This window comes from Typha angustifolia, chromosome 8, assembly GCF_048772165.1.
Source record: "Typha angustifolia cultivar Huaian chromosome 8, ASM4877216v1, whole genome shotgun sequence".
Taxonomy (NCBI): Eukaryota; Viridiplantae; Streptophyta; class Magnoliopsida; order Poales; family Typhaceae; genus Typha; species Typha angustifolia.
Genome location: NC_133246.1, coordinates 10,616,869 through 10,636,361, shown reverse-complemented (window position 1 = coordinate 10,636,361; position 19,493 = coordinate 10,616,869). Strand labels below are relative to the sequence as shown.

General features: G+C 35.3%; 1 protein-coding gene across 1 annotated transcript; it reads right to left on the bottom strand.

The window, feature by feature from the left end:
- Window positions 1–1,288: 1,288 nt before the first annotated feature.
- Window positions 1,289–19,193, bottom strand: LOC140765596 (uncharacterized). Its single transcript, XM_073104758.1, has 13 exons — window positions 18,849–19,193; window positions 18,276–18,392; window positions 14,411–14,475; window positions 9,907–10,012; window positions 9,745–9,816; window positions 8,741–8,800; window positions 8,452–8,581; window positions 8,165–8,358; window positions 7,831–8,015; window positions 7,347–7,474; window positions 3,681–3,955; window positions 3,149–3,389; window positions 1,289–2,255 (listed from the first exon to the last, which is right to left on the bottom strand). Exons 1-13 carry the CDS (start codon window positions 19,119–19,121, stop codon window positions 1,489–1,491), a joined length of 2,613 nt encoding a protein of 870 aa, XP_072960859.1. The 5' UTR covers window positions 19,122–19,193; the 3' UTR covers window positions 1,289–1,488.
- Between the last annotated feature and the right edge of the window lie 300 nt (window positions 19,194–19,493).

Genomic DNA, 19,493 nt, shown 5'->3' with positions numbered 1-19,493 from the left:
TTTTAGTCTTTTGAAAGAAGTTAGTAACTAAAAATTTTAGTCATGAGACTTCCTGGTTAGCTGTTTTGCAATATAACTGAGAATCATATATCGGTAGAAATGGTTTTTCTATGTTGGTTGCTTTAATTATGTAAGTGGTATTTCACTAGTTTTTGGGACTAGAAATGATGACAATACTATTCTCTGATAAGTACATAGACTCAGTAATACTTAAAAACTACTACATTTCTCACAATGAAGAAAATAAAGCTCAAATAATTATTCGTGAACACACCTACTTCTATCCTCGATAATGGTCGAACAGCACTAACGAAATGCTTTTCCACGAAGAAGATAACATATTCAATACTAGTTTTACTCTCTTAACAATTGTCTTCAAGCTGGTGCAGAATAATATGAGCTCCATATTGTGGCTGCAGAGTTATAACAGTATAAGGAGCATGAGCATACGAAGGAGATAGCTGAAAGAGAAATTTTGGAGAATAGAAGCCAAAGCCATCTTTGCTTCAATGATAGCAAAACTCTGGCCCAAGCACATTCTTGGCCCCCGTCCAAAAGGAAAGAATGCATTCATTTGGAACTACTTTCGACGCCTTTGAAATGCCTTCCGAAAACCTCTCTGGGTTGAACTCTTCAGAATCTTCGCCCCATAATTCTCGATCATGATGGATAAAAATTGTGGGCAGCAAGATGTCAATGCCGGCAGGAAGAGTAAACTCTCCCAATTTAGTCTTCTTGGTAGTTTGTCGAAACAAACAGACTACCGGTGGGTACAATCTTAGAACCTCATTGAGTATATATATAGTAATTTTAGCTTCAAAACGACATAGGGTTAATGAAAATCTAAATATTGTAACTACTGAGAATTTCTACTCATATACAACCCCTTTGTTTGTTTCTATTTTTTCTTGGATTTGATCCAGATTGATCGAAAACTATCCAAAGTTAGTGAAGTACTTGAAGTTACCAGTTTCAGATGGCTGTCAGACAGATCATGGCTAAAATCTATCATCTAACCTAGATTCAAAATGAATCGCTTTCGACCAAAATGATCCATTTCAGCCAAACCTCAAACCCATCAGGAAAAGAGCCTACTAACTTGCTCAAGATTAAGCTTGTAAGCGTCCTTTTGCCATAAATTCATCATATTATCTATCATATTTCTTGATTATTTACAAGCCAAAAGCCAACACTCTCCAAGGAGGAGCTCTTTTCCTTTTGAAACAGCCAACGTTCAAGTACCCCAGATAAATATTTCTATCCTGTTGTAGGGTGATGAAATTTCTGACTCTGAATGCCCAGGTTGTAGCTGTGTAGATTTATTCACTAATGGAATGGTTTACATCTCCAAAAAAAAAAGGCTCAACTCAGATGTATAAATAATTTGCCAAAACAAACAGAATTAATACCAAGCCTGCAAACTTAATGATACAAAGTGTCAGGTTTAATTACCTACATTGCTACTAGCACAAAAATTTGATAAAATATCTAATCTGAATCTGAATCTGGTTCACCGACAACGATATCTGGTAATGAATCCAGTGACTGAGAGTCAGAATCATGCACCGTTCCCTGGCTGAAGGCAGTAGAGCTTTTTGAAGCATATCCTGAACCATCTTTAAAGTCAGACGTATTGAGTGATGGAATGGCATCTTCAGCTGAAGTTACCAACTTAGAAGGAAAATCACCATCATCTAGAACTTTGGATGTATCAATGTTATTGCTGAGACTGCTCGGATTGTTGGTGACCAAGTTATGCACCATCTCATCCTCACAAACTGCTGCAGCAGCAGCTGAATTGGTGTTCTCCAGCTTATTCAACTTAGCCATATTTTCTTTTCCCTCGATGCTTGGAGATGGCATTTCCACATCATCATTGTCCAAAGGCTGCTCAGTGCCTCCTACTTCCTCATAATCCTTGAGCATGTCAGCTCCTGCATGCCTTCCTGCCATGAAATTCTTTGTTAAGCTACCAACAATTTGATCCTCTTCACCAGGGTCCAAAAAGTACGTAAAATCATCCTCAGCATCATCTGTGGCTCCCAGGTCAGCACTTAAAGGGGGGATCAAGTAAGGTTTCTGATTGCCAAAGAATGTACCCTCTGGGACTTTATTGATGAATCCTTCAACAGATGTATGGCTCTTGGCATTAGGCAAGTCCATTAGTGAGAGGGCCCGAGGATGGATAAGAACATCCAAAGCCAATAATGCATGTGCAGAAAATACTGCTAGCTGTGTTCCAGTTTCTAATTTACCTGTATAAGTAAAAATAGCAAACAATTTACAATAGAAACTAGGAACTGGTCTAGCAAAAGTAGTTTATTTAAGAAGCAATCTGCAGAAGATTGAATTCTAGACTTTAAGAAAATATCAGAATCTATTAATCATGAACAGGACTTTCCATCTCATAAAAGGTGATGGAATTGCAACTGTGCTGCCATCTCCCAGCTCAAGTAATTATGTGCATGCATTCATACTTGAAATAGGAAAATCCGTGCTTTTGATTGTCTAAATGTTAAAGATGCAATTAGTACTTCCTCCAAGAAATATCACCAATAATTTTCTGAAATAAGAAGGCAAATATATAACTCCATCCCATGGTTTTTAAGAGAAAAATCCAAACATGAGGAAGATGCCTCCCTTTCTTGGGGACCTTAGGAATGCAACAGAGGTGGAAATAAATGTTTTGTGCTTATACAAATGTATAGTTTTAAAGATAGACACAGGTTTCAAGGTTCTGGAGTAAGAGCTAACTGAAATGTAATGCACAGCAAGGATAGGTGGCCCTAGATAGTTGAATGCTTATGCAAGGTACTATACACCTATTACCCTCAGCAATCTAAGCACAACTGAAGCTAGTTCCCATGTAGCCAAAAAGCACGAACTACTTCACAAAATATAATACCTGAAAAGAAAATTAAGTAACAAGAATATGATCCCTTCATTCCAAAAAGGGCAACACTTAAGAAATGGATATACTTTACTATTTATCTGTGCATGTCAGTTTCAGAAATGCAAATCTATTTGATAAAAGAGGAAACATGTTTTAAGCATATCTTGGATTGCTGCAATTAATCTGTTGGCTTTTCATTCATCCTTTATCCCAGTGAAAAGTTAAAAACTTATAGATGTGTGCTACTAGTGTTACCTCTACGAAAAAGCTCAAGGCCTTGTGATAAATAAGGGCCGTGATGATCAGAGGATGAGAGCAGAGATGCTAGTAGGGCCTGTAATGCTGCAAGCTGAAAATCTGCTTGGGAGACAGCTGGTTCCTCTGAAATGACAGATTTTCTTTCATAGCTCCAACCCGCATCAAAGGCATTAGTTGCAACATTTATCAAAAGGAGGTCCACATCTGACCTCCCTCTTTCCAGCTTTAAGGACCCACCCTGAGCAATAAGGAATGAGTCAATTGTTTTCACCGCATCAAAAGAAACTAAATTCATGCAACGAAGCGCAAAAGGAAGCATAAAGTCCAACGTAACAATGAATAACTCAAAATTTCTGGCTGTGCAGGATTATACCAATGTTGCATCTAAATAATGTTAGGGCATGAGGAGAAATTAAAACAAATTAGTGTCTTCACAAACATGTCCTACGAAGAACCATCAAGAATTACACAAGACGCTAGCTACAATGATGTAAAGGAAGGATGAAAATTATTTGAATTTTAACCATACCACAGTTAAAAGAGTTTCCAATGCATTCAGTGCAGCTATCTTGACAGATAGTGGAGTTGTTGGTTTTCTGCTAACAGCCATGGTTTCAAGATTAACACCATTTTGTATCTGTGATGAGGAAACGCGCTTCCTCTTCCTAGAGCACCTCTGCAGTGATGCCTCATTTACTACTTTTAGTGAGTATGTACTCGGAGACTTTGAATCGCTTCCAAAACCATCATCCAGATCAGCAGAGACATTGATCATTATTTCTTGAGCTACATATAAAGCCATCCCTGGTCAAGAGCCCAACCCTGTGAATTAGTAACAAAACAATTTAAGTGCAAAGAGAGATACATGCGGAGAGAGATACGAGGAAAATAAAAATATCCGAGATACATAGCACGATGGAATATCCATAGATGCAAGGATTGATGTGCCAGAGGCATGTCGATCTTGGCTCAACACATTACGTATTGTTGGCACATGCCACGCCAAACCGGCGTGTGCGAACTAGATAACTTTGACATGCCCAAAGAAAAATCTATAAACCTTTATAGGCCTTAAAATAGGTTTTAGGGGCTAATTTAATGTCCTTAAGCACTAAACACATAAAATTAGATTCTAGTCTCATAAATTTCCCTATTTTAGGGCAAACAACTTTGTGAAAACTAAAAGGTTCCTTTGATTTCTTAATTTGAAGTGTAATTTGTATCGGTCAAGCGCTAAAAATCAATCAAAAGATATGGAAAAGACTCCAAATTGGGTTTGTTTAAAGAATATGTTTTATTTTAGCAGCATGAGTAGACATGGGTGGACAGCCATAATAGAGTATCAATGTTGATACTTTGCATGATCCATATCGATTCATACCAATTGGCACGATGACATAATAGAGGATAAAGGAAATTGCCATATTCATATACAAGAATGTGAATTGAAGGACAAATATACAAAATTAGACTTTCTGAAGCACCATAACAATAGTCCTGAACAACGATTTAGAGTGAAATGACAATGTCCTCTAAATTTGGCAAAATTAGAGGCACAGGCTATAATTGGAAAACATAACTATGGTGACCAGAGGTTCAGGTGGTTGACAAGAATAATAGAATCTATTTTTAATGTAGGAAGTCCATTAGAACTTTCTAAGATTTCATTCAAAAAAGTGTGCAATGCTTAGCTACAGTTCATATCATTCCATATCTGGCTTGAGAAAGCACAGCTACCAAGGATGCATTTCAAGCATGAAGTCAGCTATCACACCAACATTTTAAGCAAACTATGGTAACATCTGATGCCAACAAATGGCACAGAATATTGTCTTGTACTTCTTTATTTCCTCATTTCTTCTCTTTTTTCTTTCCTTTTCCTTTTTTCCTTTTGGCGTAATCAATAGCATCCTTGAATTACACTTTTTCATGTCACTAATGACAACAAGATGCTAGCAATCTAAATGTTTAGCTGGGTAATAATTTTCTTTAGAGCATGTTTGGTTGATAAAAAATGGCAAAAGAAAGTGGTAAAAGTTTCTAGTGAAGTCACTTCTAGTAAATCACCATGACTTACAAATTACAATGTTTGATAAAAATTGAAAGATTTTGATGAAAGTGAATAATTGTAATAATTAATGATGACATACAAAAAAAATAAAAACGTGAAAAGTCACTCTCCCCTGTTTAGAAGATGAAGTGAAATGAGCCAACAGTGGACATGTTTAGTTGCAAAGAAGGGAAGGGAAGTGGATAGTTTCAAAAATTACCCCACTTTCTATTGTTTAACAGCAAGAAGTGGGTAAGGAAGTATTTTTCTAACTTTCCCTAAATTAAAGGACTTCTATAATTTTAGCCAAATCCAGTTTCTCTCTTGAGGAGGGCAGTCACACTTCCTAACTCTAATTCCCTGATCATTAAGTTCCCCATCTTAAGCCACCACTTTCTTAATTTATAATCTCTTCATCTTCCTCTTCAAGAATAAAATCCATCAAAAAAGATAGGAAAGAATCATACTACTGTTAATTGCAAGTAATATTTGACTAAAATTTTATTTTAATTAGCTATCATCATTAAAAAAAATTTAAATAGAATCACGGTACTTCTGACATTTTTTTAAAGTACATTTTCTTTTATTACTTGACATGTATTACTCATCATTTTAGATGTATAAACACTTTTCCTGAAATATTTTAGATCCACAAAGGTGCACCCTAATCATTGTCCTTTTTCTTTCTACAAATAATGATAATTCTAATGTCAGATCCAAGATTCCAAGTATCAGAATCGGGATCGAAATTGGGCGTCTGAAAAAACAATACATATCGGTCGTATCGACAGTATCGACCTGTATTTTAAAATAATTTTTAAAATACAGAAAATTTCTTAATTTTTTAGAAAAATAATAAGATATAAATATAAATTATTCATATATAAAGTCTAAAAACTAAAAATTAAATATTATTTTCTCAATTTCTATTTCTCCCTCTTTCTACTACTCACTCTCTCTCTCCCACACAAATTAAAAACAATTCTCTCTCTCTCACTAACTCTCTCACTCTCTCTTATCAAACTCTCTCTAACTCTCTCTTATCAAACTCTCTTCCTAATTAACTCTCTCCCACTAACTCTCTCTCTCCTACTAACTCTCTCCCTTAAAAAAACCCTCCCTCTCCCTCACCGACTACCATCTCTTTCCCTCTTTAACATAGTTTTTTAATTTTTGTTTTTTCTCCACGTCTCTCTCCTCTTTCCCCCTCTATCTCTTCTTCCCTATCCCTCTTACTGCTGCAACCCATAAACTCTCTCGTTCTCCCTCTCTCTCTCTTTCCCTCTCTTTTTCCCTCTCTTTCTCTCTCTTTCCCTCTCTCTCTTCCCCCCTCTTTCCCTCTTGCTCCCTCTCTTTCTCTCTCTCTTTCCCCTTTCTCTCTTACCCATGCTCGTCTTGAGCAAGATCGGCCGATACGGTCAATCCCAACCCGAAACAAATCGGGTATCGACCGATCCGTCCGATACCCAACCAAAACCAATCAATAGATGGTTTCGGCCCGAGATTGGGATCGGATCTCGATCCCGATCCATTTTGACCGATCCCACTCCAGATCGGCCAAAACTAGGAACCATGGTCAGATCTACATTTTCCGAAAGAACTTTTTATTTCTAAAGTATATTTACTTGTCATTTTCTCTCAAGTACTTCATATTTACATTTAGCCTAAAATCATTGTCCTTTTTCCTTTTATTCGAATCATCATTTTTAGTTTTAAGATATTTTCTCATTAATATCTAAATCCTTACTTTCAATTTTCTTGTTTTCAAACTAAACACCAAAAAGTGAGAAAGTCTACTTTCAGTTTTTTATTGCCCTCAACCAAACAATAAAAAGTAAGAAACTCTTAGTTTCAATCTTACACTTTTTGGTCTCACCAAACAATAGAAAGTGGTAAATTTTTGTTGGAAAGTAAGTTCCCTAAGAACTTCTACTTCTTGAGCCACTTTACTTCCCCTACTTCTTGACAACCAAACATGACCTTTAAGAAAGTGATGAAATTCAATTACTACATTTTTTTCATCCAAACACTTAAAAGTGATAGATTACTAGAAAATTATTACTTTCTTTTTCTACTTCCCAGCAACTAAACACATTTTAAAGATAAATAAGAAAAATAAGACAAATAGGAAAAAGAATAACCTACCAACACCCATTGAGATCAGCAATAACTGAACGACAGAATAGACTTTAACCCTCAGGGAGGGCAATTTAGCTCTCTTAAAGTATTCTCTTAGGAGTTGCACAACATTAGCAGCATGAGGTAAGAGTTGGCTGCAGGAAAATGAGAAACATAATGAGAATATGCTTAACTATGTCAAACTATACTACACACTACACAACTACATAATCAAGTATAAACCAAAGTTGACAAGAAGGTTAGGATTGATAGGTCAACATAAACTGTTCAACGCAACATCAAAATAGAAAGTCCCAAAATACTTTTGGAGAAAGAGTAGGTACAAAAAGACTATTCAATATGAATAACTCAAATAATCAATAAGCAGACCGTCACAAAAAGAGAATATGAAGGAGAGAAAACTAGTTCTACAGTATCATGGAAGGAAGAAGATAAGTATGTCAACATAGAATCACAGTGTTTGGTCCCACTAGAAGATTAATCATCTCACCTCTTCAACCCTTTAATAATTGCAATCAAAAGATCCAAGCAGTCCATATGTAATGAAGGAAGTACTGAACAGAGAAGTTCTTGATGCATGGAGGTTGTGAAAGGCACTAGGGCTGTGTGCAAGGAACCATCTAACAAGAGGACCCTTCCTACCAAAGCGAGCAAAGGGCGAACAGGAACAGTTACCTATTGACCAATAGACATGTAAAAGTTAGATTAGTAACATCCAGAAGACCAAAGACCAATAATAGGTATTCTGTAGGTATCCACAATATTTCAATAAAGTATACGATTGGACAATCTCTGACATAAAATAAAATAGATAAAGGACCAACCTGAACAGGGTAAGGGTTTGTCAGCATATCACAACAGCAAGAAATAAGAGTAGACACCATTGGGACAACAGACCCATGAAGGCTTCTGGTTGCATGGTCAGGTTCTTCTCCATACCTTAACTGACCTCCAAATAGTGGAGGGGGGTCTTTTCCTGGGGGAACTAATAACTTCATGACCTCAGAACGTTTATTTTCTGCAGTGCACAAGTGTTACTAACTGTTAAACCCCAAGAAGACTAGAAGAAGAGAGAACATTGAATACACCAAAATTTATCCAGTATAATTACCTTCCTCTAGTCCCTCGAAAGCATCATTAAGAAGCATAACTATAAATATCAGTATCTTTTGCATCATCAAGGACCAACTATCTTCATCACCTCTCACCTGAGGTAGTAGTGCCAAACTTCTGGCAAATTTCTGAAGAAATAACAGAATATACCATCATTCTCTTTAAAAAATAATATGCTGACAATGAAAGATGGAGATGAGCACATAGCCAAGAGCTTGTCTGCTTCATATTTCAATCAACAAATAAATAAGAGTGGTACTCAAGTTAAAGGAATCTCTTCACCTTACCTTTGATATATGCACATTGCATTTTGTGTACATAACTTTTGATGAAAGACCAAATTCAACCTGCCATGTATTTCTATTGAGTTAGCGTCTCATTTTAGTCTTAAATAAAGTCAAAGGTTAACAAAAATTGTAATATTTATCATTTTCACATGAACATCCAGATCAAATTATTAAATACTATGAAAGGTCAGATAAATCACTAATTCCACTGCATGGCTATTGAAAATATTGAAGAAGTATTAGCTGTTCCCCATTTTTCTTTATTTTAAAACTCAAGTACTTCAAATAAGTATCTGATATGCGTCTTTGAAATACATGACAACTATTTTATCTGCTACCAACACTGACACACATAGAACATGAAAATATCCATGCTTCCTGATTTGCAGGGTTATATTTGCCCCAGTATCTTCATGAGAAGATATAGAAAGAAAATGCAGAATTAATCATCTGTGGCCATTATGATCTTAAACATCTTGAGGGCGATTGAATAGAGAACAAAGGCCAAAGAAGGTATTGAATCTTAAAGTTCTCGCCATTGGTATACTTCTACTTAAGTTTAACTAGCAAAGTAAAGCAAGAAAGACAGGACCTTACCTGACTATATTTTCCAGGTTGTGTTAGTACACAGGCAGATATTATCTTAATTCTACTTAGTTTAAAATTTTATAACTTATATGTTGCTTCTAAGATGCATTTACACTTTTTAACATTTAATGACTCTTGCTCATCTGAAGATTCCACCTCACAGACAACTCAATACCATGACATTTGCAGTCAACAAAGTTAAAATTGCATTAAGATTCTTGAGAAAAGTTCAATCAAAGAGGATAAAATAAAATATATTTTAAAATCTGAGGGTCGTAGCACTTTTCTTTTGTAAATGTCAATCACATAAAGGTGCACAAAATATTGCAACAGAATGCATGAAAAAAAAGACAAACAAATGAAATGGTAGAGTTACTTTCAGCAAGAACAAAATGAGGGCCGAAAAGCAATCTCACATTGTCATAGTACCGATTGATAGATGATGGATAAAATTTCATAAGCACACATAATAAATCAACTGCTCCTTCCTGGATGGATAAACAATAAGATTCTTAAAGTTGTAGTCAGTAACAACCAGGAAGCAATGTAAAGAAAGTTTCTTGAGAAAGGAAACAAACCCATATAGCCACTTGACCATTCTCATTTAACAACTGGAGCACTGGTTGGACAAGCCTCCCAGCAAGAGACGTCGTATCTTTCTTCAAATACAAAAGACCAGCCAACCTGATCACAAGAAAGAATACCTGGGAATATAATATTTAAAAAAATAAGCATAAAAAAGTAGTACCATCAATTTATCATTCCCTGTAGAAATATTGCATTAGAATATGGTACTGATATGGCAGCTAAAATTTGGCATAATACAGTGGTGTAATGTATGTACTGTGTGTAATAACCCAGATAAAAATAAATAAATAAATAAATAGTAATAATAATAGTAATAAATAATCATAATAATAATATATAAATTAAATTAAATATATTAAAAAAATAGACAAAAAGAAAAAGAAAGAAAGAAAGAAAAGAAAAAAAAAATAATGAATTAAATTAGTGTTGCATGGCACGAGCTCGTGCCATGCAGGTTGTGGGCGCGCGATGAGCGTGCCCACAATCGTCGGCCCGGCCAACCGGGCCAGGCCAGCTAGCTGCGGCTGCGCCGGGGCTACCGCAGCCACCGCCTTTTTCCTCCTCCATCGCCTCTCTCTCTCCTAAATTTCTCTTCCTCCATTTCTCTCTCTTTTGGTCTTACGCACTCTCTCTTTCTCTTGCCGACACCGGCCTACTGCCGTCGTCGCCACAGGACCCCCCCCTCACCATCTCTCTCTCTCTAGGACTCTCGTTCTCTCTCCCAATCACCTCTCTCTCTCTTTCGATCTTACTCACTCACTCACTCTCTCTCTTGCCGATGCCAGCCTACCGCCGCCATCGCTGCCGTAACCCCCCCCCCACCGTCTCTCTCTATAGCTCTCTCTCTCTCTCTAAGATTCTCGTTCTCTCTCTCTCTCTCACTTTCTCTTACCCTCCTCTCTCTCCCAATCATCTCTCTCTCTCTCGAGCTCTCTCTCTCTTATTCTCTTATCAACGCCAGCCTGCCACTATCGCCGTCGCCGCCGCCGCCGAAGTGAGCCTCCCTCCCTTCCCTTCCCTTCTCTTCTTCTTCTTCTTCTTCGTTTTCTTTTCCACTACTTCTTCCTCCCGTAGTTTTACCTCTTCTCCGGCAACACCTATCTAAATTACTTATTTTATTTAATTAATCGAAATAAGTTTTTTTAGATATTTAAAATTTTCAAGACTATATATATATATATATTTAATAACATGGTTATTAGATAAGTGTAATTAGTGTAATTTCAGATAATTATAATTATAGATATTTGTATATAAATATACTTTTAACTTCATATATTTTTATTATATATATATACAACTTATTATACATTATTATGCATGTAATAAAATAGTAGGCTTACTTAATGTTTATATTATATGATTAAGTAAAGATTATTTTATATGCAACTCTTAATTGGTTTAGTAAGAGTAGTAGTCACAAAATAATTAAAGTATAATTATATAATATATGTACTTGTATTTTAAATTGTATTATTGTATATGTAGCTCTTTTATGTTTTTTTTTTATCAAAAGAGATTGATTATTATATACTTAATATATAATTAGCAAACTAAGATTTTATAAATAAATCTAAAATTAGAATATTAACATATTAATATTATTATAATTAAATATATGATATAAATCAAATCATTTAATAAGAACAAAGAAGAAATTCTAAACCTAATAAATCATCATATGTTATACAAACAAATCCTAATTAGATAAATAACTAACTTTATATTACTTAAACATTTTCAGATCCGAAACCCTTTATTTGAGACCCCATAGACCCAGCTGGCGATGAGTTGGCACTCGATTGACGGATGTAAGGGATACATGGTTTGTGTTTTCTGATCAAACTGTGAATAATCTTATCTCCTAGACATCTTTCTCAAATTAGGATATATTATATATTATATACATACATGTTTTGGCCTCTAATATGATTATATGACCTTATCTAGAAATAATTTCAGTCGAGCATATTTTATCATGCATTTAATTAGACTGATCTGTAATATAAGTATGCTGGTGATATATAGAGATGATTAGAGATAATTATACTGTTATAATTTTATGTCTAGTTGATTTGTAGTATGAGTATGCATGTGTTGACTAAATGGTTGGAGGCTACATTGCATCATTTTTATCTTAATTCATGTTCTATCTAAATTCCTGTTATGCATTGACTTGTTATCATATTAGATATATACATATGATCTGTCATTTAGAAGGACAACATAAAATGTGATTGATGGGATAGTTGATAGAAAGCGTGAGGATACCCGAGTAAGCCCGAGGGTTAGGACGCGCTTGGTGGATGATTGATCGCTCAACATAATCGCGATCCTGTGACCTTACGTCTGAGGTCGTTAGTCTGTGTGCGCAGCAGACATTCAAATACATACTGTTCGCCAGGACATATGTGGCGAGTTATCCTCACGAGGTTTCTATCAGCTAGAAGGGTGCCCGATTTGGATGGATGTTGATACCTTAGCAGGTGGCAGGGTATGGTTATATTTGAGATAATTCTTACAGGTGACAAAGTATGCTCTAAGCCTTCGGGCATAATGTTGAAGTCGAATACCGGGTGTTAACTATGTACGGTAGTCTAGTATGACGACGACATATAGAGCTGACATTGATAATTGAGATGTTGAAAAATGTATATGATTTTATTATCATCTGATTACCTAATTATCGAGTGGTCAATATACATCATATATGATTGCATTTGGTATAATAGCATGGTCATAGTCAGCATGCATCATGTGTCATATTTGAGAGAAAGCTATGATGATAGTATATGACATGGTAATTTGTTTATTCATTATCGAGGATTATATATTTTTATCAGTTATGATATGTTATCTACTTGTCATTTATATATTATTGAGTGTACATTCATATACTCGTTCATGACATGATGCTCTTTCTGATTCATATTATCCAGTACATGATTTACTCTCTGTTTAGTATCACTGATACGGACTAAGGTTTATTCACTGAGCCTTTTGCTCATGACGCTCTTTATTTCTTTTCTAGCCCTCTTAGATATGTGTACGTGATAGCAACTTGAGATATCTTGAGGAAATATTTTAGAGCAATAATGAAATGAGTTATAGATACGAGACGGTATAGATGATAGTTTATATAAAAATTGAGTTGTACCAGTATTTGATATTTGTATTCTTTTGTATTAGACGATGATTTGTATAATACAGGTCGAATCATAGTGTTCTCTTGTATTAATTGTTTTAGTTGTATCTTGATGGTTTGTCGTGGCCTGTGTGGGTCCTACCAAATTATATAACTATCTAGTATAGTTGTTGTGGACTTGGGCATTCATATGCTAACAGATTTATTTAGTTGATAGTATGATTGACCTCTAAGATGAATTATATTGAGTGTAGATTTATTTGGTGATGGATTATGTGAGCATGGATATGTTAGCAGGTTTTATTTGATGACATCATGATTATATGTGCACAGGAGTATATCTGTGCGTGACGGGCCCTGCCTGTCCTGTCGCGTGAGCCGCGCATGCCGTGTGGGCATGTGGGTTTGCACGTGCTTATACCGGGCGAGGGCATTACACTGTGACTACCTTACATGATTGATATAACCTAAACAATGTACCAAACAAACCATTGCTGCCAGAATTTCTTATCTAATGGAATTCCAATAGCATTAATTTCATATAGATCTTCAAAAAATTTGGGTGACAAACACCACCGTGGTCCATAATCTTGTCTAGAAATGAACATGTTAGTAACAAACTGAAAGAAGAGGAAATAATAAGTTAAGAAGTAAGTCTAAGAACTGAAAAGATATCAACGTTTTGTCTTTAAGGAAGACAAAAATTTTCCGAAAGTGACAAAAACTGAAAATTCATGCTGAAAAGGAGTGGCTCATTAAGAAGGAGCCAATATCATACAACTATAAGAGTATGTTTCGATATCTGCAACTTCTTGGCTGTACATGCAAAATATAGAATATGTCAATCATGAAATACGCCAAACTATTGACTGAAAACTAGTCAAACAAAACGTACATAAGGTTAAACAATTATGAATACCAAGAACCATCAGACTGATATGCATTAGTTTGCCAATTTATACAATTCATATATATTATTTTCAGAATTAAAAGCATGAGTTTACTTAATATAGACACATCACTCTAATCATCTCATCATTAATAGTATCTTGTCTCACAATATTAGAGAAAGTTATGCTCTGTTGCCACCTAGTTGGAAATCCCCTGCATACTGTATGTTAACTTAGTTCAACCCAAAAATCAGGAAAAGGATCGGTATAAGGTGAAGGATTGAATCAGCATTTTCATAAGTTAAATAAATCTGTTAATTAGCACATATTATAAAAGAATATCAGAAGAGGGTTCTGCAGATGGCTCAACCACACAACTATTATTGTGAGCATTAATTTAATATTGAGAAATATTATTTCTAGTACAGAAAAATCTTTAATGTACCATATTCAACAAACCTTGTGAAAAGATCAGCAAAGGAAGCACAAGAAGCCACTTTTACATAATAGGTACTGGATGGCAGCTGCTAATAGAAAACGAATTATTGTCAATACAAGGCACCTCAAATATTGCACAACACTATTTGCAATATAATAAAAAGATTTCAGCAAGAATATTGCATCATGGATCAAATATACTGATATATAGATGTCAAAACATGTCAAATTTTCTAGATAAGATGGACAGTATGGTGGCATCTCTCTGTTAATCTTCTAAATCTTGTATCAAAGTTAATGCTGAAGCATGAAGTAGCACAGCTCATCCAAGCTGCTATTCTATTGAGAATCCAGTGTTTTAAACGGCATTCATGATGGCTGCCAACTCACGCTGCATATGGTATATGCAAACCAAGAATGTGGTTGGGCCACATATGGACCGTATTGTCAGTCCTCTGTGAGAATGGTGCCTCCTTTAGCCGAGTTAAATTGAAGGAGACTATTACCTTTCATTTCTTATCAAATCTAGAAGGTTCTCTTTGTGAAAAGAGTTAGTTTGCCTGCCCATGTAATGATCTATATCAGGAAATCATATTGCATTGGTCAATTACTTATGATTTATAGATTAAATGCTTATTTATCTTACATCTTAGTAAATATTAGACTGTTTGTTATGAATATTTACTTCCTCAATTAAGAAAATGCAAGTACATAAGTACACTGATATATATGTGTAGACATAAATATTTACATGTATACATAGTTATTAGAATCGGACCAAACTAGGTGATTGGACTAATAAATGAGTGAATCATGCCCATTCCACTATAAAACTGGAAAAGGAGTTGACCCAGTAAAACCCAAAGCTTTAATCGATGCCCTAGTGACCCGAGCATTGTTGAACCAATGAGTTCAGAATTTATACAAAAGTACCTAACAGTCCTTAACATTTAATTATTATTTACCCTAAGGGTAATTTAGTCCTAAAATTAAACAAAATTGTAAATACTATCTTAGATGATAATAGAGAATAGCAATCAACACAGTGAATTTGATTCTTATCATAGAGATGAGCAAGATAACTAGTAGAATTAGAGTGGAGAATGCAAATGTATTAAAAGCTTTTGGGAATACATTTAACCATGGTCCCAAAATCAGCCAATCTCTAGTTGGATCGACCATGACCAATTTCGATCTTGACTGGAAACCAATCTAGTGACTAGTTTTGATCAGGATCGGCTAGCTTTGGCCGTATCGACTGATTTGTCTTGACCGTATTGGCCAATCTATCGCGACCGTATTGGCCAATCTGTCGTGACCATATTGGTTGATCTGTCTTGATCATATCAGCCGAAACTATTTTTTTAATTCAAGTTGAATCTAAAATATATCTAACCTAAAAGGCATAAGTAATCGATATCATTAGTTGCCTTCTTTTCAAGTTTTCAGCTTTTATCATATCTCTCACACACACTCTCCTACCTCTCACACTTTACCAAGTTCATCCGATGACCAATCCAGTGAGCCCTCTAGCTACTCTGCACTCTAGTAAACTCAAGTGAGCATTTTCTTTTCTTTTTTTTTCTTTTCTCTTTTCTCTTTCTCATCCACTCTTTAACTCCTCTATTTTTACTATTGTAGAACAACAATAAGAAAGCGAGCTCCCTCATCACTATTGTTCTGCAATAATAATTTACAAATATACAAATTTGTCAAATTCCAATCGAAATTCATTATGATTTTGAGTGAGTTTTTTTTTTTAATTTTTAGGCTTCATATTGATAAATTTTTATTTTTTACTTTTAATATTTTTTCTAAATTTAAAAAATACTTGTGCTCTTTTAAATTTATTTAGAATTTTAAGTAATTAAAAATAATCCAATCCGATACGACGGCTAGACATGATCATCGGACAAGCCCGGCCGAGTTCGGGTCGAGCATTTCTAGCCAACCGGGCTTAAGTATTTGTTCACGGCCCAACCCATTAATCACTCAGGCCAAGACGAATCCAGGCCGGGCTAGAATAATCTAACCAGTTACCGCCCATCGACTTGTAAAAGATCGGACTAGCCAGGCCGACTCGACCCACCGATCACTCGACCTAACCCACATTTAGCTATTTTTAGAAATATTTTACCTGTTAGCTTTTTTTTTACAAAAAAAAGTGGCTTAAAAAAAAAAAGCTTATTTTTTAAAAAAATATTTATGTTCCTCCATTTAAAAAATATAATAATAAATTAAAAAATTTTAAAGGTGTGCTTAAAAAAATTGTAAAACAGTACAACCAAAATTTTCATTGGTTTACAACCAGAATCGGTAGGCCGAACGGGCAGGCCAAACGAGCCGAATCGAGCAAGCAAAGGGTAGCCCATGCTGCCCATGAGTAGTTCGGGCTTAGGCCAAACCGAGCCTAAACTAGGTCTGGGCCGGGCTTAGCCTGGTCCAAACCGGGCTGGGCTGAGCTAGGCACGGGCGAGCTGGGCCGTTTAATTGAGTCTAATGACGGCTGATACGATTGATACATATCGTTTTTTCTATCAGCCGATCTTAATTCTGATATCAAGTTTTTAATGAGATAGATAATAGCAACCAAATTACCTGTTTAGAGATTTGCACGGATTGGATTAAATGGAATAGGAGCACTCAATAAGTTAACAGAATGATAGTTGATAGATCTAATATGATATAGTTCTATTATAAGTCAGTCTTTGAGACAGCTAAATTCTACTGTGTTTTGAAATTTTGTGAACATCAATTTTATCAAATGGAGTAACCTTTATCTCATTTCTTGTTAACAACTGCAATTATGTGTGGTATATGTTTAGTTAGTAACATACTATTGTTTTGTTATTCAGAAATTGATTGATATGTAGCTTGCTTTTGATGTATTTATACATGTAAGGATTAGTCAAAAAAAGTTTACACAATAGAAGACCTATGATTATATTACTTTTATAGATACTTTTTGGGTTTTTAGAATTAGTTAGAACTATGTATACATTTTTTAAATATTAAATTATTTTAGATAAATCGATAGTCCAATTGGGTAACCCATGGGTTGAAGCTATAACCCAATGACACAAGCTCTTACCGAGTCAAATGTCCAATTTGATTATGATAAATATGCATGTATGAGCTATGTATCCTAAGCATATTCCATCCTTACTTTCAACATCTATCATATGGTGTTCTATATTGTGTGCAACCATTATCCCTTATCTATATCTGTATCCATACTTCGTAGTAGTTGACATACCAAGAAAGAATGTTAGTGATGTTTAGTCTCTAGCTCCTGGATAAGAATCCCCTAATCTTTCCTCCCATTGGAGAAGCGTAAGAAGTATAGCCCCTTGGAACTATATTTATAGTCATGATCATAGAAGAAAGTTAAGAAGAGAATGCATGCCCCTAAATCTCCCTTTCTAAGGACAATTTACCTGAAGATTAATACTTTTGATGTAGTGGAGTCAAGGGAGTGCCCTAAAAATATAAGTTGACCTTTTAGCATATAGGACTACATATAACAAAAATACCAGTTCTCTAGTGTTTATAAAAGGGGGATTATAAAAAGTAACAGATGATATGCACCTTAAAGAACTTAAACCTCCATGAGGCAGTAAGGAACCAAATATTCAACATCATATAATTCATACATTCTTCTGGTGGTTTTGGAAAAAAAAAAGATTACGACAGGGAGATGCCTCTAAGAAGCATTCATTCTTCCCAGAACAGGGAGATAACTATATAGCATAGATAGGCATCGGACCCTGGAAATTAATATAACCTATACATTTGATTTGAGACTCTGAGGAAACATGAAAAACAATCTAGCAAGAAGATTCCACTGAAAGAGAGCATCTAAAGCACAACAGTCAATATAAATAACCTGAATAATTGGCAGAAGTCTCTCAAACCAAAGAGAATATGATGCTGCCAGACGATCAGTGCTGCACTCTGCAATGGTCACGCCTAGTAAACAAGTGCCCGCCCAACATTTGTCTGGCTAGATCATTTAAAAAGACAAAAGATCACAAAAGATGGCATAAATCTTTTACTCTAAAGAAGTTGAACAAAACATAACAAAGAGCATACAAGTGAATATTCGGAATAAAACCTCCTTGCTCAGGTGTTAGACAGCATATACATGGCATAATTTCCACAAGAAACTCTAGAAAGCAATTCACCTGTCCTTTTCCCAACAAATATCAATTGTCAAACATATAAAATTTCCCGAGTCATCTTAAAACTCTTTTTTTTCTTCGCACATGAACATATGAGAATAGAAAGGTCAAAACCCAGCTGAAAGGTCGAGTCTTGCATTTATCAAGGGATGCAAAATAAGAGAAGAAAAAACTCAAGAAAGGAGATATTTTTCTACCTATTTCAAATTTTCCCAGGTCAAAATCATACTCAGAAAACTAAAAGACACTCAATATATGATTTAAAAAAAATCAACTACCATTGCACTGGAGACAAGCGAGAGGACGCGATCAACCCAGGCGTCGAAGGCAGACCGCCACGCCTCGGCCAACTTCTCATTGGGCGGGTCAGGGATATCCTCCAAGAGAAAGCCGTGGGTTTTGATTGAGGCGAGAATAGAGGAAAGCTCCGATGGGTTCGGAAAAGGATGCTTCTCGTCGGCGCCGGGGAGGCGATCTCTCACCAGAGAACGAAGAAGGCGAGGCTTGAGACGTATGTCGTTTATCCCGCCGAGGAAGTCAGAGGCCGCCATTGGAGGAGGAGGAACCTCTCTGGCCGATTATAAAAGGGGAGAGAGGGGTTTAGGACTCCAAACCCACAAGCATATAATAAAGATGATCATCAAAAGGGAGAAGTAATTAATTCTCACCTATCTCTCCACCGTCAGATGAACGATGGGTTTGGAGTATATCTCTCTCTGTCTCTTTCCTCCCTCTATATCTTTTATTAAATAATTTAATTAATTTAATTAAATATATAATTAATTTTTAATAAAATTAATATTATTAGAATGCTCGAGATTTTTAAAATAAGTCTAATATTAAATTATTTAAGTTATTTTAAATATTTTATTTTTATTTTATGTAATATAATTTTAATATTTTTTATTAAATAGTAATTTAAA

Excerpts from the sequence above, each read along its gene's own strand:
- LOC140765596 (XM_073104758.1), bottom strand. The coding sequence starts at position 19,121 with ATGGCGGCCTCTGACTTCCTCGGCGGGATAAACGACATACGTCTCAAG. Across the intron at positions 10,013-14,410 it reads TTTGCTGATCTTTTCACAAG|GTTGGCTGGTCTTTTGTATT; the intron begins GTTTGTTGAATA and ends TCTTGTGATCAG. Across the intron at positions 3,390-3,680 it reads TGGAAACTCTTTTAACTGTG|GGTGGGTCCTTAAAGCTGGA; the intron begins GTATGGTTAAAA and ends CTTATTGCTCAG.